Raw genomic sequence first — 22,614 nt, 5'->3', positions numbered from 1 at the left:
GTCTGAGGCGGTAATGAGTTTGTGTGAGAAGACAGGTTCAGGACAGTGTGTGTTAATGAATGTGTTCCCGGATGAGAGGAACTGAAGCGAGAGGAGATTTAAAAGAGTAAATGGTGTGCTGCTTGAGCAGACTGTCCTCTGAGTGAGGAGAGAGAACAGGGGGTTAGTCTGGGAAACTGCATCACTCACCATAGTAACCAAGCCAACTCAAAGCCAGATCACTCAGTTTAGACCAATAAAGAAATATGTTGTGGCTTGTCAAAAAGCATTGTATCGGAATTAAAAAATATATTTAAAAAATCATACAAAAGGCATTTGAGGAAAGCCCAAAAAATTGTCAAACACTCCAGCCACCCAAGTCATAGACTGTTCTCTCTGCTACCCTACCGCACAGCAAGCAGTACCGGAGTGCCAAGTCTAGGACCAAAAGGCTCCTTAACAGCTTCTACCCCCAGGCCATAACACTGCTGAACAATTTATCAAATGCCGCCCGGACTATTTACATTGACCCCTCCCCTTTGTTTTTACACTGCTGCTACTCGCYGTTTATTATCTATGCAGTCACTTTACAAATTGCCTCAACTAACCTGTACCCCCGCACAMTGACTTGTGTTCCGGTACCCCCTGTATATAGCCTCGTTATGTAATTTTCTTGTTACTTTTTGATATTTTTGTAAGTAAGCGGTTCACGGTAAGGTCTACACCTGTTGTATTCTGCGCATGTGACAAATTGTTTTGATACCATAATAACAAACTCTGCATTAATTTGGTAACAGTGTGTGTATATTCACAGCCTCAAGGATGCAGTGTGACCTAGCAGTTAAAGCCTCTGTTGTAAATTACAGTACCTCATGAGACAGAATAGGAGTTTGTTTCATGTCCTAGCTGTTTAGGGATGCAACTGCTAAGTGTAAGTCTGGCTGTGAGGTTCATCTGTATGTCTGCCATGACCATTAACCAGTGATGTCCCAGCTCCTGTGCCCCTAGCTGCCTCATGACGGCATTGACGCCTGGTGGTAATCAGCCCACTCAGCCTGCTGTTGCTCTCTCCTCCAGTGGCTTGTTTCAGGAACATCTGGTGGTTTACATMCAGCACGCACCACCTGGCAGGCTCCTCGGTGCAACACACCCTGCTCTTAGCTCACACATACAGCTTGGTTGGCTTGTGCAGACAATACAGTCTACTACACAGATCTGAAGGCTCTGCCTGCAGTAACTAACAGTGTTGTTGTGGATGCAGACTAGTTTCTGTAGTGCGTTTTGGGACTGGGTAAGAGAATAAATTCAGGTGTAAAAAGCATTTGTGATATTTGAAGAAACAACAGTTGCGTGAAGCAATTTAAGTCAATTTAATAATAAAAGCAWCAGGGCATGAACAACGTTCCATTTTATATATTTTGTTTTATCAAATAACATTTAGAAAACTATTGTGCAAAACATATTCATGTTAGTTTTCTTCAAAGGCTCTGCACCAGTGGATCGTCATAGTCCTCTTAAATGAGGAAATATAACAAGTATGCATAACAGCAAGTGGTAAGCCTTTATACTGTATGTACATTTTTACATAGACCTGGATTGAGGTCCCCTGACTTGATGATAAGCAATGTGGCAGATTTGACAACACAAACTATATATAAAATCATATAAAATGTGATGTAACAGACTACTTACTATGTTGTCAATTCATTTGGCAAATTGTCAGAAACAGCACTCCCACATTCTTGCCAGATATCTTACAGTAAAWATAGACCAACTAAAAACTGACGCACCAAACTTGTTTTGAACTGTTAACTTGTCAATGCATACATGCAGTTCAATAAATGTATATAAACTTCATCAAATAAATACATTGTCATAAATCTGAAATTACTATACTTTCCAAAGGGAGAGTTTACCCAAAACGGCTTTAATGTTTCCTAACCTTCAGCGAAGAAAACAAATCCTAAGTGTGTATCGAGGTCTTTCCTGGTCAAGACAACTTACAGTAAAAGGTAAGGAAACATGTAACTTTGCAATTTGAGAGAACTATCCCTTTGAAAGCAGAATATTCATGACCTATATCTTCAACATATGAAATMAATGTCTTTTGAAATAGAGAAAAATACAGACAAGCAAAGGCCATGGAAGTAAATACCATGTGCTGACACTTAACAGTAGTTAATGGCATCATTGTGCATTTTTGTCACACACTTCATTTGTTTTCTTTTTTCCTTTGTAAATTCTCAATTACATTTTTTTTTTTTTTTTACAGCGTATATTCCAGTATGTCCAATGCTGGCAGCACTCAAGTGTTTCTATAATGTAATGTCAATTCTACTTCTAGTGTTTCTCTATCTCAGAGACATACAGCAGATGGTCCTCCGGGGACATCCCATGGCTCTTGCTGAGGTGGAGCTTGATGGCATGCTTACTGGCAAACTTACGGATACACAGCTGGCASCGGTACACAGTCCCACTGCCCTCCTCCAGTGACTGGGAGGAGGGTGGAGAAGAGAGGAGGAAGGGGTCTGGTTGGGGAGGTTTATCAGACCCACCTTTCAAGGAGTCCCTCAGGGTCTGTTTGGGGGAGAGCTTGGCCAGGTCCTTCAGTCTGAAGCCCAGGTGGGCCTCCAGGTGGCAAATGTAGGCAGTGGGGGTCCGGATCTGTGAAGCACACTCGCTGCAGAAGAACACTGGGTGGCCCGAGTCCAGGTTCTTGAGGAACTTGGTCCGGCCAGTCCTCCTCAGCTGGTACTTGACATTGGCCAGCCAGTGGCTGATGGTGGTCATGGAAAGGCCAGTGAAACGGGACACGTGCATCCTCTCCTGGGGGCTCAGGTCAGACATGATGTACTTCCCCTCGGACGTCTGCCTGAGGCTGGAGGAGAACTGGGCCTGCAGGAGGATCAGGTGCTGGGGGTTCCAGTTAGACTGACGCCCCTTCCTCTTATTGGCCATGGACCCCTCAGCATCCTCTGCGGTGGTGGAGCCCCCCATGTCTGTGACCCGCTCCGTGATCCTGGTCCGTGAGGGGGGCATGGAGATGTGGTGTGCTGATTGTGTCAGGTTCCTCAACATGTCGGAGATGTCCGACAGGGCATTTTCATGGTGAGGGCTGCTGGATGTGAAGGGAGAGACCACGGTCATTTTAGCAGGGGTCACCATTGAGGAAGGGGAGATGGAGGAGGCTGTTGAGGAGGGAGTCAGAGGAGCAGAGCCAATAGAGCCAACTCGATCACTCTTCCCTTTGGTCAGGTCCATGGGCTGGTCATCACTGGACTGACAGACACTACTACGAGCCACGGGCACTGGGTGTTTTTTGTTGTGCGTAGGGGGAGCGGCCACGGCGGCCCTCTCGGCCATACTCTGGCTCAGCCTGGACAGCAGACTGAGAGGGTCCTGGCTGGGCAGGGTGGGCTTGGCTGCTTTCCCCAGGTGGATATTCATCACAGACTGAAGGGCACTTAAAGGGTTAACAAAGGGCTGCTCCAGAGGGGCGTGGCCTGTTATGAAGGCTGTGCTGCAGCTCAAAGCAGAGAAAGGTGATTGGACCATTTCTCTTATGCGCTCTCTCTCGGACGGTGAGACCCTGTCGCTATGGCTATCTCTGTCGCTGCTAGCCAGGGTCACAGACCTCCACTCTCGGGGTGAGTCTGCTCCAGTGGATTCCCACCCCTCACTGCTACAGGGTGAGAGGTTCACCTCTTTCTTGGGGGACACCTCGCTCTTTACCCTCCTCTCCACTTTTGCCACTTTCTCCGTCACCTTCTTCACCAGCTCCTCCATGGCCTGGAAGTTGTTGAGGTGGGGTAGGGCAGAGCTCTGACTATCGGGTGGGGAGATCAGGGACTGGGACTTGCTGAGGGAGGAAAGCCCCCCCTCCCCTCCAGTGAACAGGTACTTGACAGGGGAGCTCTTCTCAGGGCTACCTTGGGGCATTTTCAGGGAGTTGGGGAACTGATAGGCAGCGTGGATACTGGGGTATCCCCCCCAGCTGGGGTTACCACTCTGGGCTTTGTTGATCGCTGATGTCACGGTGTTCTCCAGGGACTTGAGGATGTCGAAGCCGCCCTTGGGGCTCTCTTTCAGGTCCTCCTCAGTCAGATAGTTATACTTGGTGGAGATGTCAAACTTCTCCACCTCATCATCATCATCGTCCCRGTTCAACACCTGCTTGTCATGGCTGACCATGTCCTGGGTAAACTCTTCCTCCATCTCCTCTTTCTTAATGTCTTTGAGAGGAGGGGAGATAGCTGGAGGTGATACGGCAGAGGGTGGAGGAGGGGAGAATGTAGAAGGAGCTAATGGGATAGATTGAACCTGCTCCTCATTGGGGGGCGTGGCCTGTACAGGGCTGGGGGACATGGCCTCTGGGCCTGGCCTACCTCTCTTACTAGGGGGGTTGCCGTTGGTGACCCGGAGGAAGTGACCCGTCACCATCATGTGGGCAGTCAGCTCCTGCAGTGTATTGTGGGAACTCCCGCACTCCATGCACTTGAGGATCTGGGACTTGCGAGATTCGAACTGCCATGCATAGCTGGCGCCGTTCTGGTGGCCAAAGCGGTTGTTGGGAGTGATGTATGGGTTGGAAGCCTTGTTGGATGGGATGTTGTGGTCACTACCTAGGAAGGCTTTGGGGGTCACCTCTCTTGAGCGTGGGGAGCCAGGGAGGTCCAGGCTCCCAGAGAGTGGGCCTCTCTTCCTTGAGATCATTTTGGCTGCCACAGTGGCCATGGGTTCCTTCAGAGGCACTTTCTGGTAGTGTTTGGTCTTGATCATGTGAACGCTCAGGTCCTGCAGGGACTCGAAGGAGTGGCCACAGTACATGCACTTCAGCACCTTCGCGGCATCCTCCTTGCCCTCCATCTCCAGCAGGGAGCGCTTGCGAGGCTTGGACCAGCGCCCCTTGGCCCCATTGGCTCCCCTATCGTGGTTGTCATCGCGGTAGTGACCCGTATCATTCATGTGCACAGTGAGGTCCACCAGGGTGTCGTAAGCAGCGCTACAACCCTTGCAGCGAAACTTGCTGGCCCCGGTGAAGATGTTGCCGTACAGTCTGGGGTTCTGCCTGTGGAGCTGCACTGTGCTGAAGATACTGGGCTCTGAGGGAGGAGGGTTGTGGAGGCTCTGAGAGGCCTGCTGCTGCAGGGATTTAGCCACTGCGGACTGGTGCCAGTCATAACTACTGCTGCTGCAGCTACTGCTAGTGCTGCTAGTCCGCGGTGGCTTCTCCACGGGTGTCGGTGTCTGTGTCAGGGTTGAGTTAAAGTTCAGGGGTGACCAATAGGAGTTTGTCAGGAAGCTGGAGTAGATTGCCTTCATCTGTTCCAGGGTGTCCTGCGCCAAGGGAGTGTCCACGCCCGAGGGGGTCCCTATCCTCACCCCAGCGCCGTTCAGAGGCTCTTTGACAGGCCTCTCGACGGCGTTGACAGAGGTGGTCTCAAAGTCTGACAGGGGGTCGCTGGCCTCGCTCACGTGTGATTCAATGTCCATCTCCTGAGCAGAGAGCTCAGCCCCAGCAATGGAGTCCTGGTCACCCAGTGGCTCTTTGGTGAGAAGGTCATTTTCTGAGCTCTCTCCCTCCTCTGGAAAGTCCACATCCTCTCCTTCCACCTCCTCCTTCATCTCCTCTGGAGAGTAGGCTGGAGGAAAACAGAAAAGAGAGCGAATTATATTAAGGCCAGTGAACACAGTTTGTTAGTAGAACTACTGTAGAGAAAGTTTATCTTCTACGGGTGCCTGAGGTCTCGCAGGAATAAATGAGCCATCTGTGAGGGATCCGAGTTAAAGCCAAGTTGAGAAATGACAGTCATCCCATTTCACCTCATCAACCGTTAAGGTGTTATTTTCCTCCAAAGGCAAGCCAGTGTTTATATACTACCCCAGCCACATGTATAACTTACTGATGCTCCTCTCCCCTGTACTTTGTTTATGGCGGGGAAAAAACTAATCTTGGCAAAAACATAATGTGCCATTTTATTTATCTCAGGGCACAACAGATTGAAATGAAAGCTGAATCTGAAATTAATGAAGCCCAATCGCGCCGTGGCATTCTCCTCTGGGGTAATAAATGAGTTGGATCAACCTCCATCTGTCAGTTAATATGTCTGTCGCCTCTTCATTTGCCTCTGTCTCCTTACATGCACATGCCATCCACATTAACAAGGACGTTTCACTCATTACTAAAAAAGGGAAGCCGGATTTATGACGATAAGGCTATATGGTTACACAATTTTTAGGGTCCACAATAAACCATTTATGAATTCTGTGTTCACTATTTGTTCATAATTACTCTCACATTAAGAAACTAATTACTAATCATTAGTAAAGCATTTTTGCAATCCCTAAAGTGAGTCCCATTTATGGTTAATAAATGTTTTGAATGACCACTGTAATTTCTCACAAAAAAATGGGCATGCCATTGGTAGACATTCCTGTCATTCCTACATACACACGTGAATAACTATCTTACTAACATTTACAAATGTGGGAGTAATGAGTATTAAATGGTGTGTACACTGTTTGTAAATGCCTTATAAATGTTTTATTATGGACCCTTAAAATAAAGTGGGTCCAATCTAGATTGAAGTCAGTCACAACAGATTATCAAGAGTGATGTGGATTATGAGTATTGCAGACAGGGCAGGAATGGTTTTTGTAGCAGTCTCCCTGTATGTCCCTAACAGGTGCTGGTGTTAGGCAAACACAGTATCAGGACATCAGAGACATTTCCTCAGAGAGAAAGAGAGGGAGGGAGAAAGACGGAGGGAGGAAAAGTGTGAGGTTGAGGAGGAGACAGCGGCAACACATAAGCGACCAGTCACTTTGCATGTGTGTGCCTTCAGCTCACCTTAGACAGGTGACATGTTAGTGTGTGTGATGGGTGCCTGGCCCTGACAGATCACAGGGGACACAGACACCGACCCCTCCCTCAGTGCCCTCCTCCCGTCCTCAGAGATGGTCCCCTGTAGTGACAGACTGTCCCCCACCCGGGTCCCCACACACCATCACTGACACAGCTAAGTGGCACAAATGTCTTAGTGAAGGCCGCGTCACCAGCCTCCTCCCTCTGCCCCTTCCCTTTCTGTCCACTTCATTCTGGACTCAACTCCCCCACCCCAAAAAAATACATCTCCAAAACAATGAGCAAAGATACTTGGAACATCTTGTATACTTATGACAGATATAGATGCAGATGAGCATACTGGCTCTGCACACACTGATCCACCATCCAACCCACCACCAGCACACCCACCCATTCAACCACCCCACCCATCCAACAGCGCACCCACCCATCCATCCAACCAACCAACCACCCACCAGCCATCCACCAGCCCAACCAACCACCAGCCCAACCATCCATCCATCCACACAACCATCCATCCAACCACCAGCCCAACCATCCAAACCAACTATCCCAGGCCAAGCCAAGCCATAAGACATTGCTTCTGAACCTACAAGCAGGCCCAACATCCATGGCAACCATGGGCGCATTGCCATCCAGTCCACTACAACCATAACATCAAACCACCAGCCCAACCACCAATCCAAGCACACTCACAACGCACCGAGCCAACCCATCCATCCGGGAGTATGCATCCATCCATCCACACAACCAAGCACCATCCAGAACCATCCATCCAGACGCCCAGACCACATCTCGCACCATGCCACACAACCAATCCAATCCCATGCAACCACAGCCCAACCATCCATCCAACCACCAGCCAACCATGCCCATCCATCCACCAACAGTCACCCACGACCAGCAACCCCCAAACCGCCAATACCATCACCCATCCAACAGCACCCACCACCATCCAACCCAACCCCCACCCACCAGCCAACCAAACACCAGCCCCAATCATCCATCCATCAACCACAAACCAACCATAAAAACAACACACAGCAACCATCCAACCAACCACCAGCTCAACCATCCAACCAACCACCAGCCCAACAACCAACCAACCAACCACCACCCAACCAACCAACAACCCACCAGCCCCAACCATCCATCCAACCACCAGCCCAACCAACCACGCAGCCCAAACATCCAACCACCACTAGGCCAGGCACCCATCTCACACACACACACACACACACACTCCATCCATACAGTATCAGAACATCAAGATTTTCCTCAAGAGAAAGAGAGGAGGGAGAAAGACGGAGGGAAGAAGAGTGTGAGGTTGCATGTGGTGCCTTCAGCTCACCTTAGACAGGTGACTTGTTAGTGTGTGTGTGCGTGTGAGATGGGTGCCTGGCCCTGACAAATCACAGGGACACAGACCCCTATCTCAGTGCCCCTCCCATCCTCATTCATTCATCCTCAACCATCAGCCCACCCAACATCACCCACCGCCCACCCAACCAGCATCTTCCATCCAACCAACCACCAGCCATCTATCCATCCAACCACCACAGCCATCTATCACAACCAACCACCAGCCATCTATCCTCCAACCAACCACCAGCCCATCTATCCATCCAACAACACCAGCCCATCTATCCATCCAACAACCACCACTTATCCATCCAACCAACCACCACCCATCTAATTCCATCCAACCAAACACCACCATCTATCTCATCCAACCAACCACCAGCATCTATCCATCCAACCAACCCAGCCCATCTATCCATCCAACAACCACCAGCCCATCTATCCATCCAACCACCACCAGCCATCTATCCATCCTAACCAACCCAGCCCTCTATCATCAACGAACCACCAGCCCATCTATCCATCCAACCAAACAGCACCACCAGCCATCTATCCATCCAACCAAACACCAGCCCATCTATCCATCATCCAACCACCAGCCATCTATCCATCCATCAACCACCAGCCCATCACCATCCAGCCAAAACCAGCCCATCTATCCATGCCAAACAACCACCAGCCATCTATCATCCAACACACCACCAGCCATCTATTCACCAACAACCACCAGCCCATCTATCCATCCAGCCAAACACCAGCCCATCTATCCATCCAACCAAACACCAGCCCATCTATCCATCCAACCAACCACCAGCCCAATCCACCTCCAACCACACACACCACCATCTATCCATCCAACCACCAACCAACCACCGCCATCTATCCATCCAGCCAACCACCAGCCCATCTATCCATCCCTCCAACCATCAGCCCACCCAACCAACCAACCAGCCCACCCACAAACTGCCATCCACCCACACCACAGCCCATCCACCCACCACCACCCAACAACCCACCCACACAAAAACCACCACCACCACCCACCAACACAGCCACCACCCCGAACCACACCAGCCCACCCACCCACACACCAACACCAGCAAGCCCACCAAACCAAACACCCAACCCCCCACCACCCAACCAACCAAACACTTGCGACATCCAATCCCCTACAACACCAAAAACATCTCGTCTAAACAAAAAAGTAATTGCTGGAATAACTCCCATTTCCAGTGCTAACAGCCAATCTCAGGGCGGGAAGCGGGTGGTGCTGGTCTGATGTGGGCCCTGGGGGTGGTGGGTGTCAGCAGGCAGGCAGCCCCACTGAGAGGGCCAGTCTAATGGGGACCTGACAGGTGTGGCCTAGTCTCCCATCCTGCCCGTAGATTTGGTTTGTCACTGGGTATCCATTAACTGCCAGTCTCTGCTGATCGCCTGCGACAGCTCTGATCAAAAGATGTCACCAGGCGCTGTGTGCCTGGCAGGGCCTGGCACAGCGCTCGTAAAGAGAGCCAAACAGGCTGTAAATAAAATGACATGATCACTTCCTTGGCCTCCCATGTCCTGGACACAATTATGATAATGTGAAAGGAGGAGGTAAATCGCTCACCGCTCGGCAGGCAAACCGGCAGGGAAGATATCTCGGTCGTTGTTTTTTCCCTCTCCTCTTCCGGATGGTGTTTGTGCGAGTGTCTCATTTGAAGGAGGAAATACAGTCAGGATGAGGTAGCTATGTTAATGTGTTTGTATCCAGAGCAGCGGGTCACAGATGTCAGGTTTAATCACGGAGGTTATGACTCTGGCATTAGCAGGCAGGTTGAACGAGTCCTTAAGTCGCTCTTATAGTCTTGACCTATCATGAACATATCTCACGTATTTCTTCAAATCTCTGTTCTATCTTTATATGACCACTTTTGGTGAAAGTGAGCCAGTCATCTAGCCATTCTTTCTTACTGTTGCATAAAAATAAAAAAGGGATCAGAATTGCAAGGTCCTTACATTTTTTTTAAAATAAATAGCTTTTCTGGCTATTTAAATACAGACACATACAACTTACTGTAGGTTACTGTTCATTAGTGTGAAGTCTAGACAGCCAGAGAACGCAAGACTAAAAGGTGGCCAAAAGGGTCTCGCAAAAACAAAACAAAAATGGCCGACCAGCAGTCAACGGTCCCAGGCAATTTAAAATGCCAAACAGCCATTACATCTGAGCACTATCTGTTAATTTGATCCCCAATGACTGATCATCCATCACTGTGGGTGACAACCACCATCCAATTATTCTCCCTGGCTTGACTGACAACAGAGGTGATTTATCACGCTAATAAAATATGATGGGTTTTGTGGGTTCATTCTGAGAAACAGAATYGATTATTAAGAAATAAGAATACACCTGGATGGATAATTAAGATAGCTACACTCTCATGGGCTCTTAAAAGGTTATTTGTGGTGGGGTAGGGTTCTACATGGAAGCTTTGTCATCTGAGGAACCCTTTATGGTTCTAGCTAACACCTGTTTTTTCTAAGAGTGTAAAGTATCTGGGTGGTGTATTTGCTAATAGTGGTTGTGTGGGCTTTATCATGATTAAATCTGCCAAACGCTGCACTTTGGACTTAGTGTGGGAGGCAGTTTCACGTCTCAGTCACGCTTCACACAGAAATAGCAAGACCAGAACACAGAAATAGCAAGACCAGAAGACAGACAGACACACACACACACAGGAATCTTTCACATGTAGAGAAACACATCCTGCACGTACACAAACTCAACCCTACAAATATAGTCTGTCGTTGGTTGCAACACACACACATACAGGCGATGAGAAAAGACAGTGACATCTTTGGCATGCTCACGGCATTCCTGTGGAGTATCAATTTCATAAACATTAGGGCCGCAGACGCGGAAGGATAGATCATTTGATAGAAATGCTGCAGAAACATGGGATAGAAAGGTACAGTAAAAGTAAAAGAAACAAAACCAGGCCCTCTCTGACGGTAGATGGTATAATCAAAGCAGAGGATGTCTCAAAGTAACAGGCACACCCTAGTTCAGTAATCAGTAATCATATAGTCACAGTCTGGAAAGCTTGTCGAGAGAAGGAAGCAAGACACGATTTAGTCTACAACCAGATGTTTTGATGTTGAAAGAAAACAAAACATGCAAACTGAAGTTATCAATTTGTAAGAATCAACCTTTAAGAATGGTATGGGTGTTGGAGGATCTCTGTTGCCCCMCAGTCCCCTGCTCCCTCCACAACTAACCTCCTCAGTCATCCTACACAGCTGGGGAAACAGTAGAGCTGGGGGCCAAATCACACACACAACACCGGGGTAAACAGGATGTGTAATCAAGACACTACTACCCAAGTCTGCACTACAACCACTTCATGACATACTGTAACAGCTTACAGCTAGCTACAGGAGCTGAGCAGAGAGCAGCTGAAATGTGGGAGAGGAGGGAGAAGGAMGAGTATTATATTCATTGGTGGTCCAACCACCGCCTAGCCTAAAGCTGCAGACCATCATCTAGCACCGCAGCAAAATGTGGGTCATGAATATTCATAGGAAAGGGATGCCATCACTAAATGCTCTCGTTCTGCAACTGTACCACATAACAATAACAGCTCCACAGCAAGGAGGCTAGGGTTGTCCAGTTAGAATTGGCTAATGCTAGCTCGAGTTAGGAGTGGCTATTTAAACAAATCCAAACTGTAGATTAATCTATTCTGGCCCATATACTGCTTTCAGGGTAACTGGAAAAAGAGGTAGGTGTGAATTTTTTATTTTATTTAAAAAGGAAAAATCTTTCGAGGATCCTGAGGTGGTAAGGAACAACACTCTACAGTAGAGTTATGATCATAGCTAGATCACAGGGAGGGTACTGAGAGCGCAGAGAGTTAAACGAGGCCTCACTACACGGCGGAGTAGTTTCCTATTCCTGATGTGTTCTTTAACTGGGACCTCTCGCCCTTAATGCAACACAGCCCCTCGGCGGGGGGGCTTACTGACAGGAAGATGCCTTAAAACACTTAGAACCTCCAGGCAGGAAATCACTTCTGCCTCAATCACACAACCACAAGCCACTGACTTCCACTAGCTCGTTTCCCAGCAGTCGACTGAGTAGAGGCTTTAAAAGAGGGGAATACTTTCATACAACAGCCTTGTATGGTTCTGTTAAACTGTCCTGAGATTAGTGGGAAAAGGAGGAGAGTATTATACTCATTGAAATGTCTTTATTCCATTAGCATTTGTCATGCTAGGCTAACCACTCCTTGCTCTAGCAGTGGTGCTCCCCTCGTGGTCTCTGTTGCTAGGAAGGAGGAAGCAGGATGAGGTGAAATGACACTCACTGTCAGAACAAATAGGCTACAGTTGTCATAAGTCATACRCTCAAGAGAAAGATTTACTAATATGTAGGAATGGGAATTACCAGGGACCGCATGATACGATACTATCACGATACCTAGGTGCGATACGATATGTATTGCGATTCTCATGATTCTATATGTATTGCGATTCAATACTGCAATCTTATTGTGATCTGATGTTCCAAACATATTGCTCATTATATGGCTGCTGCAAAGAGACATGAGAGCATGAGAACATTTGTTTTGATCAGTCATAGAAATAAAAGTGCTAATAACAGCTTGGCTCACCATTTAAAAAGAAGATGGAGAATAAACTCCAGTGTTTTTCATCCTATAGTTTTGGCACATGTACAGCAGACTAGCGCTAGCTACCACTGCCTAGCAATTATTGTCATTTTACAAATCGATACTTGGGAGTCAAAGTATCTATATAATATCSTCCAAAATAATTTGCCGATATCTAACTATAGATGTTTTCCCCCATCACTACTAATATGTGCCTGGCAATGGTCGCTCAGAAAGAGATGCTCACGACAGTCTATTGTAACTGTACATCTCTGTTCCTATTTTTTTGCCCCTAATGAACGAGGTAATACACTTTGTKCGCTGATTGTAGTGCAGGATGTGTACTCTGGGAGATGGGAAAATCAGAGATATCCCTCTCGCTCCAGGCAAGCCTTAGGGCTGTACCATGTCAAAGCAGGGGAAGAGAGAGAGAGAGAGAGAGGGAAGAGAGAGAGAGACAGAGGCTGAGCAGGCATATATATTAAACTGTACTGTACTCCCAGAATGCTGCATTGTTGTTTTATGACTGTACCTCCAACAGGCAGCTGTATATACAGACCTTTAGGACCTGAGCTATATTGGTTTCAAACGGGTACAGTTCAAAGACATTTCGATCTTCCACACACAAAAAGATTTGAAGGGAGAGAGACCGTTTCAGATGTTATGTTCTCGCCCTATCAAAGTGTTTAGAACTAGACCCAGTCACAATAACTGATGGATAAATGGAAACAAACAAATGAACACTACCTAAACAGCRTACACAGGTGCAGAATAAAGTGGCAATGGGTTCACAAGTTCAAACATCAGAGTGGAAGAATTCTATGTTACGGGAAAGCTGTGCTTTCAGATCTACCCCAAACCTATCGTCCAAGACCAAGCACTATCACATAGGGTCACATATTATCCCGTACTTGTACAGGTTTCTACCCATATCACCCAGTAATTCCTCTCAGCTCTACATCAATCTTATATCCTTCAAGATCTACCATGTATGATAGGATGATATATTATCCACTCCAGTACACTTGTCTTACAGTTGCTCTACCCACATAACGCCTACTTCCTTGTATTTGTTCTCATCTCTCTTGTCCACCCCACTATAGCTAGCTCCATAGGTCATATGTTAACTGCTCTTTAGATTAATGTTCTGATGGTGTGACTCCAGCACAGGTCACCTGCCTCTGCCTTAGCCTGTACCTAAGCCTCTGCCAGGACATAGGGCCAACTTCACTCCCAACAAACAGCTGTTGCGATGATCGCCTAGCAACGAGGTGGTGATGGACGACCCTAAGATGGATGGCCACCATAAATCACACAACACCCGTGTGTGGGGGGGAGGGGAGAAGAGAGAGAAACTAAAGAAAGGACAAAAACAAAATAACCTTTTCTCTCTTTGTGGAAGAGAGTGGAAGCGGCAGTGGTGTTGGCCTTGCCTTGACCTCTCACTGAGCTCTTATTGGTMATAGTGGTGTAACTGCACGGAGCACGATGGGTCAGATGCCTGACGACCTCCTCAGGAAAGAGTCAAAGAAGGGTTTTGGTCTGACACCTAATGCGTTGTATTTCTAATCTACGCTACACTATCAACTGACTGATTATACATTAAAACGAACCATCACTATTTTTTTTCCGTCTAGGAAGAAAAGCTAATTTCACCCACAAAATGGTTTGCAAGCACATTGTTCGTTTATAAGACTGGGATCTACTCTTTCAAAGGGCAGAACCCTCCCGGCAAAGCAAAGCAACCTGGGTAGTGTAGTTGAAGGATAAACATCATATCATCCACTATAGCTGGGCCATCTGATTCGGCCCAACTGCTGTGGCACGGGTGTCTAGTTACACTCAGGCAGAGAGCATGGTCATCCATCACACAGTGAGTGTCTGTCTAAGGCTTTCCACCCTGCCTCTGCTCGTCCTGCTCTCCAGTTACAGCCCTACACGGCCAGCCTAAATAATATTCTCCATGATAAATGGCACTATAAGCCTGGCATCCATCATTAATCTGCTTTTTAAAGAAGCATCCCCGGTTAGGACCACAGGAGAGCAGAGCAGCTTGGGTTCATTTTGAGGCCAGCCTAGCATGAGTGATACCCGTCAGCCCGCTCATCAGGGAGTTAGGCTACAGATACACCGTCTCCCTCTCTCACGCACAGCCACAGATACACACACATACTCCCATTACACACCGCACACATTACACAAGGTGCAATTACACACAGATAACACACATATCCAAGAAACAGATATTGTTCACATTTGTACAAACATCCAGAGATCGTCTTGGAAAAACATTGTCACTCATCAAAACATAACTCATGTAACTCAATRCTCTGTCATCCAAAAACACGTCCTTGTCCTCCCCCATCCCCTCTCCGACAGTGCTTTGTACAGTCCCACACTGTTGTGAAAAACTTTTAAAAGTGCTCTCTTCTGGCTCTTTCCTTCTTGCTCCTCCTTTTCTCACTACTCACCCTTCCCCTCTTTCTCCATTCCTTCCCTTCTTTCTCTCAGTCCTCTTTGTCTATTTCTCTCCTCTTTCATTATCTCCCTCTCTCTCTCTTTCACCCATTCCCTGTGTGTCTGCTAAAGCCAGTATGATAAATGACACACGTCAGTGTGTCAGGAACGAAGGGTGGGCCAGTGATAAATGACTCTGTTGAAAAGGAAATCGGCTTTTTGGCATGGCCAGGCTATTCTCCTCCTGGATTCAGTTTCAGGACCCCAGAAGACCAGAGTAGGCTCAGTTTCCCGAAAGGAGCACACATCCCACTAGGCTCTGACGCGTTACCCCCAGGGAGGAGGGTTTGAGTGAGCGAAGCTGCTCCAATTGTCACCATAGCACAGCTGCATCTATAACAACAACAAACGGTGGGACGTTTTTTATAAAGTACCCACGTAGGCCTACTCCAGTCCAGACAGAGGGCTCTTACATACAGATGAGGATGGCTAAAGTTTTTATTTCTGTGACAAGGTTGGCTTTTCTTTTCTGGAGCCCGGCCCTATGGTCTGACATATATCAAGTGGGGTTTAAAAGGGAGAGGAGCCCGTACCACCTCTCCTCCCTTTTTCACTGGCAGTTCAGGGTGGCATTGTTATCATTACACTGGGTGGATTTATGGAGTCAGGCCCTATGGCAAAAACAAAAAGGCATCTGTCAATACCAGTYGGAAGCACTCTGTCACCCACCCCTCCATGGCCTGGCAGACAGGCGTGGAGCGCTCATTAGGTATGCACTTATCAGACACATAGATCACAGACATGACTCAACCTCGCCGGAATCTAGCCACAGTAACGTTCATTAGCAATGGGCTGAGTGGTGTAAAAAACAAGACTTCCTCGAGACTCGGACCTGCACGGTCTAGCCCMATCTATTGTTTAGTGGAACAATTACGAGCCCATATGCCCCCTCATTCCCGTAATGACATATACAGAACACACACATAGAAACAACACCCAGTCACCCACAGAGAAAAACAATYTTTTGTTTTGGTGTGATTTCCAATCCAGACGCTATATAAACGTGTCTGTCTAAAATAGCTGTTGGTCTCTGTAATCCATGTCTCTAAGCAAGTTTGAAAGTGAGCGCATGCGTTTTCAATTTCAATGTATATTTTAGTTATTTGTGTAATGTGCGCTAATGATAATCTACAGTATCTGAGCCCATTTCTGTCTAAGTATAAGAGATTCTGCAATGACGACAATGGTTGAGTGATAATGAGGATGGGGTGAGGAGGAGGAATGAGGGGGGGAGGAGCGAGAGAAGGAGCGAGAGAAGAGGGCGAAAAGGGTTCAGAGAAACGATGGCCTATGACTGATCCTCCTCACTGCAGACTTTATGGCTGCCATTCCTTTCATTACCCCTGCCACCCAAACTGCACAAACTGAACACACGACTGATTGCTGCCACTCTGGCACAGCTGACCTGGAAGCCATAGGCCTAACCCTGCAGAAACAGGAGACCTCTAGCCGTAGAGCCCAGTCTAAACCAGAACCCCACCTCCTGTCGCTAGCTCTTCTCACACACGACTGGAGCACAGGCCGGATTTGAGCAGGGGCCTGGATTTCACTACGCTGGCCTGAGTAGGAGACTCGATACCTGGCTGGGACAGAGTAACTCTCACATCCATAGAAAACACCCACACACACCAAATATAGCCACTAACTGTGAGGAGGCTAACCTAGGGGCCATCCTGTTAGGTTCCAGTCACTACACCGAGTACACTCACTACAATGATTTAAAAGCAAAAAGCATAGCCCCMGGGCCTATAGTCTAAGCCAGTCACAAGCCATTTGAATGCATCCTGAGTTTCCTCCCAAGCTGTTTGAGTTTCTCCTGTTAGGTGTCTTCAGAGCACTCAAACCTGACCCATGCAGGTACACTGGGCCATTTGWCACCTGCAGCGGAAAATTGAGTTACAGCACGACCAAATGTGAGTGCTGCGCCGGGAACCGAGGCACTGTGTAATATCAACTTGATTACATCAAAGTGGTGGCAAACCTAGTTGGTTGGGACCGGGCACACCATGGCTTGTCATCTCAAATCATTAAGCCCGTCAAGACTCCATCAGTCCTTCCAACTAATTAGGGTAACTCTAATTAAGCTAGCAAAAAAACGTATCTTTTTCTACCAGCCAAGAACAAGGCAGAGAGAAAAGTGGGGCRGAGAAAGGAGTGGGGTAGAGAGAGAGAGGTTTTTCATGGAAGTCTCAAGGTTGCTTTGGGCAGGCTCTCTCCCGAAGTCCCTAATCAAGACCCACCATCGGTCATCCTTTTCTCTCTCCATCCCCATTTTCTGTGCTGCAATCAATTCATCATCACCCTTTGTGTGTAACTGAACAGTTGACAACTTTATAACTTGCAGCTGCAAGGGACCCACTGACTAAGAGGTAAAAAAAACAAAGAGAATCAATGGATGAATGGATGAACAAAGAAATTAAATAAAAAGTTTCCTAACATTTCCACAACTAACACAGAATGGGTCTATATTACAACGTGCCATGATCCTGCGTCAGAGAGACAACAAAACAAGCGGATAGGAAAGAAAAAAAGGAGAAACAAGATATTCCACTGATCTCAAATCAGAAAGCTTTCAGTCATTCTTTATGTGCTCCCCCCAACCTCTCTCTCTCTGGGAGAGATTGAGGGTGTACATTAGGCAGGGGCATTTTGATGAAATAAAAGCCCAGGCCAGCGTATGGCTAAACAGAATGGGAGCACTCACTCAGCCTGTCTCTGATTGACCATTAAAGCCATTGATYAATGGGGCTGTCAGAGGAGAGAATTAAATCAAACATGAAACAAAGCCGTCCTGACAACCGGTCTGACAGAGCAAACCATTCCTCCCTTCCATTACATAGCGCACGTCTCCTTTTACAACCCCCCCAGTGTGTGTCTGTGTGGTAGGCAATATGTGTGTGTGTGTGTGTGTGTGTGTGTGTGTGTGTGTGAGAGAGATAGAGCCAGTGATGTCTGACTGTGAAACCACTTTACCCCTTTGCTTTTTCGTGAGTCACTTGACCATTGCAGAGGAGAGGGAGGAAAAAGTACACAATGCTTTCAAAGTGGTTTTAATGTGACGTCAAGGGGCTGCATCACATGGTGGAGTGAATTCCTGATGTAGATCGGGAAGGAACAGATCAAAGCCGGATGACAGCCAATCAATCAACCGTCAAATCAGACATGGCAACTGTCGATTATAGCTTCTTCCAGTCCACATAATCCCTTTGTCTGTACCCAATTGTTTATTTTATCCCAAAAAATAGAGGTCATTCTTCCACCTCCCAATTCCAAAGTTAGCCGCTTGGSTCAAATGTTCACAAAGACCCTACTACAGAGACAGTGGGCTCTGGCACCGCCTTGGGCATTCCGTTATAGCAGACTGAGCACCGTTTCCCCATATTCTAATTCGTCCACCACGGTAAGTTAACGTTTACCGGGAAAGTCAGCTATCCATGGGAACAATTGGAAGAGGAAAGTTGACTGTAGCTATCGGATGTGAGTGCTGAGAAAAATAGTATGGCTACTTTGTAACAAGGGGAAACAAATGGCAACATTCGAGGGATAGTTACAGTAGCGTGCTACTCCTGGGATAGTAGGCTCGCATTAGTGTTACAAATCAAGTTAGCCTATACATCGAGTGAAAGCACTAGCACTCCTATGAAYAAATACTGGAAACGGAAATCCAGAGGTTTGAGAACAACAAATCTTGCAGCTGCTATATCTACATATAAAARCATTCCTGTCGTAGTAGCCTACGTACCTGCAGCGCGCTTGGGCGCTTCTTGRTTCCTCCGCGGCATGTTTGGTTTCCCAAAGAAGAGTTCTCTTTGGCCTCACAGAATCAGAGCTACTCCACTACACAGCGATTACGCCTTCATACACGAAACAGTGGGTGTTATCCGTAAAAAAMCTAAGAGCATTGTTTTTCCAAATAGCACAGAAAAACGAAGCAAGTCGGGAAAAAACTGCGAATATCTGTCTTTCGTCCCCTATGCGCGACCACAGGTAATGATCAACAGCYTTAAACGCGATCACCTCGGATCCTCTCTTGTGGAGGCAACAGGCAAACTTCAGCGATAGCGTCATTCAAAGCATGAGACTGGGCAAACCCACTTTACACCTCGAGAGGGGAGGGACATTATAACACGAGGCTGTCTGTCTTATTCTCTTTACTGTCAATAATGTGTGGGCTAACGTTACGTATGTTGACAGTGGGAACACGACTAGTAATTCGAATAGTTTACGTTTTGATAGGGACATAATTTTAGTCTAGTCTACATTAGGCCTATACCTTTATGATCACTACTCTGGACGGTTCTGAATTAGAATATGTGGACAACTATAAATACCTAGGTGTCTGGTTAGACTGTAAACTCTCCTTCCAGACTCACATTAAGCATCTCCAATCCAAAATTAAATCTAGAATCAGCTTCCTATTTCGCAACAAAGGATCCTTAACTCATGCTGCCCAACATACCCTCGTAAAACTGACTATCCTTGACTTCGGGGATGTCATTTACAAAATAGCCTCCAACACTCTAGCAAATTGGATGTAGTCCATCACAGTGCCATCCGTTTTMTCACCAAAGCCCCATATACTACCCACCACTGCGACCTGTATGCTCTCGTTGGCTGGCCCTCGCTTCAAATTCGTAGCCAGACCCACTGGCTCCAGGTCATCTATAAGTCTTTGCTAGGTAAAGCCCCGCCTTATCTCAYCTCACTGGTCACCATAGCAGCACCCACCCGTAGCACGCGCTCCAGCAGGTATATTTCACTGGTCACCCCAAAAGCCAATTCCTCCTTTGGCCGCCTTTCCTRCCAGTTCTCTGCTGCCAATTACTGGAACAAATTGCAAAAATCAATGAAGCTGGAGACTTATATCTCKCWCACTAACTTTAAGCATCAGCTGTCAGAGCAGCTTACCGATCATTGCACCTGTACATAGCCTATCTGTAAATAGCCCACCCAACTACCTCATCCCCATATTGTTTTTTTTTTCTTCTCCTTTGCACCCCAGTATCTCTACTTGCACATTCATCTTCTGCACATCTATCACTCCAGTGTTTAATTGCTAAATTGTAATTATTTCACCACTATGGCCTATTRATTGCCTTAACTCCCTAATCTTACTACATTTGCACACACTGTATATAGACTTTTCTATTGTGTTATTGACTGTACGTTTGTTTATCCTATGTGTAACTCTGTGTTGTTTGTGTCGCACTGCTTTGCTCTATCTTGGCCAGGTCGCAGTTGTAAATGAGAACTTGTTCTCAACTGGCCTACCTGGTTAAATAAAGGTGAAATTAATATATATATATTTTTAAAGTTTACAATGTTCTTAGCGCTTGACCATAACTCTCAGTTCCATTACAAATAAATCATTGGATGAAGTTTGGTTAAGATCCGCGACGTTAGCCTAACACGCATTGCTTGCTGTATGGTTTTGGAAGTATAAGAACCTTATCTTTCATGTCAGCGAGATAATAAAAAAATATATATATATTTTAAATTAATACACACCTTTTATAGGGTTAGGGTTCCCACATTGCCACATATTTTCATGTTACAGTGATTGTTTACAGAAAACAGATGGGAGACAATAGTGGACTGACTACCTGTGCTAATTAGCTATTTGCGTACCTGTGTGTAAACGAAAGAAGAACGCAACAAACGTGTTGACACTGAAATACTCTCGGCTGCAACTGTGTTTAAACAGTGTAAAGTAATTGTGTATTTTGCATTTGTGAAATMATTTTGATGTGATATGAAAGTAGAGGGATTTATGTTTCTAGAACCATACCGCAATTGAGAATCGATTCACTTTTACAGTGGCYACCCWTCATTCAGGTCAGGTGGGGCATTTAATAAAGCCGCATACAAACAGGCAGCTCCAAAATGCAAGTGTTTCAGCCTAGCTCAGTGCTTTCAGTGGTGGTGGGGCAGGCCAGCAGAAAATAAGAGCATTGCACTGTGATTGGCTCAGCATTGCACCGTGATTGGCTCAGTGTTCTGTCACTCATGGGGACACTACGTCACCCGCCTTTAGTAAGGGTAGACATCAAGAATGTGAGCTCTTTGGGTTCTGCCATAGATTTCAAAGTCTTAGCTAGCAGTCATCATCAGTTGTCATCAAGTCGACAATCTACTTACAAATCCTTTTTAATCCCTGTAATATGAAGAGAAATTATAGGTAAAACYTATCGGTGCTCATCGGCCATTGGACATAAAGATTACACAACAAGTTGGAAATCACAAATTCAACAATGACTCATTTGGAAGGAATCAGTGGCTAACTGCAAGCGTTGCAAAGAAACCACTAACGCTAACCTGCTATTCAATGGAGTGGCTGTGTTTTTTTGGTAGCCCATGTGCCTCACCCTAATAATTTGGTCTATTTTCACCAACGCGGTATTGTAAACATATCGTTCGTGGCCGGGTGAGTGCTTGTTTGGCTACTGTTTGGTACAGCTTTGACAGCGCTACTGATAGTAGTGGTGGTGCTTGGCTTGCACGTGCAAATTAGGCACACGCTACATGGCGGCAGGGTAGCCTAGTGGTTAGAGCGTTGGACTAGTAACCGAAAGGTTGCAAGATCYAATCCCCGAGCTGACAAGGTAGAAATCTGTCGTTATGCCCCTGAACAAGGCAGTTAACTCACTGTTCCTAGGACGTCATTGAAAATAAGAATTTCTTCTTAACTGACTTGCCTAGTTAAATAAAGGTTAAAAAAATATATATTCGAAAGATTATTTAACGCTTCAAATAGTGTTATATGACGTGTATCTTTTTTGACACGCAAAGACCCATAAGGCGTTCAATGTGCTTCACCCTAATAATTTGGTCTATTTTCACCTCGTAATTTCGCCTACTGTTCTAACTTGGTGGTGCACATATAGCCTATAACTTGTTTTAGAGAAATGTAATAATTGAATATTGTAAGAGCTTTCATTGTCTGTTTATATGCCACCTTTATTTATCCTACGGTTCTGACTTGGTGTACAGGGAGTACACTGTAAGAACGGCCCATGTTCTGAATTCTGTCGCTGTATATTTCAAAAGTGCTGAACAAATAGTTATATTGACTACATCCGTCGTCGCTTGCTCATCAATGTCTTAATCGAAATTCCGGATTGCTTCTTATCCTCTTGCTGTTCTCTTATGCCATAGTTTGTACATCTCAATTGTCAGTAGAAACCACATTTGTTTTAGCAAGTCTGCCATATCAGCTGTGTTTTTTAAAAAGGCAGTAAA

General features: G+C 46.5%; 1 protein-coding gene across 1 annotated transcript; it reads right to left on the bottom strand.

Moving 5' to 3' along the window:
* Positions 1-1,334: 1,334 nt before the first annotated feature.
* Positions 1,335-19,470, bottom strand: LOC111962515 (teashirt homolog 3-like). Its single transcript, XM_023985657.2, has 2 exons — positions 19,118-19,470; positions 1,335-5,621 (listed from the first exon to the last, which is right to left on the bottom strand). Exons 1-2 carry the CDS (start codon positions 19,155-19,157, stop codon positions 2,320-2,322), a joined length of 3,342 nt encoding a protein of 1,113 aa, XP_023841425.1. The 5' UTR covers positions 19,158-19,470; the 3' UTR covers positions 1,335-2,319.
* Positions 19,471-22,614: the final 3,144 nt, after the last annotated feature.

Source organism: Salvelinus sp. IW2-2015, linkage group LG4q.1:29, assembly GCF_002910315.2.
Source record: "Salvelinus sp. IW2-2015 linkage group LG4q.1:29, ASM291031v2, whole genome shotgun sequence".
NCBI classification, from domain to species: domain Eukaryota; kingdom Metazoa; phylum Chordata; class Actinopteri; order Salmoniformes; family Salmonidae; genus Salvelinus; species Salvelinus sp. IW2-2015.
The sequence above is the reverse complement of the archived record's forward strand: the minus strand, read 5'-3'. Positions and strand labels throughout refer to the sequence as shown.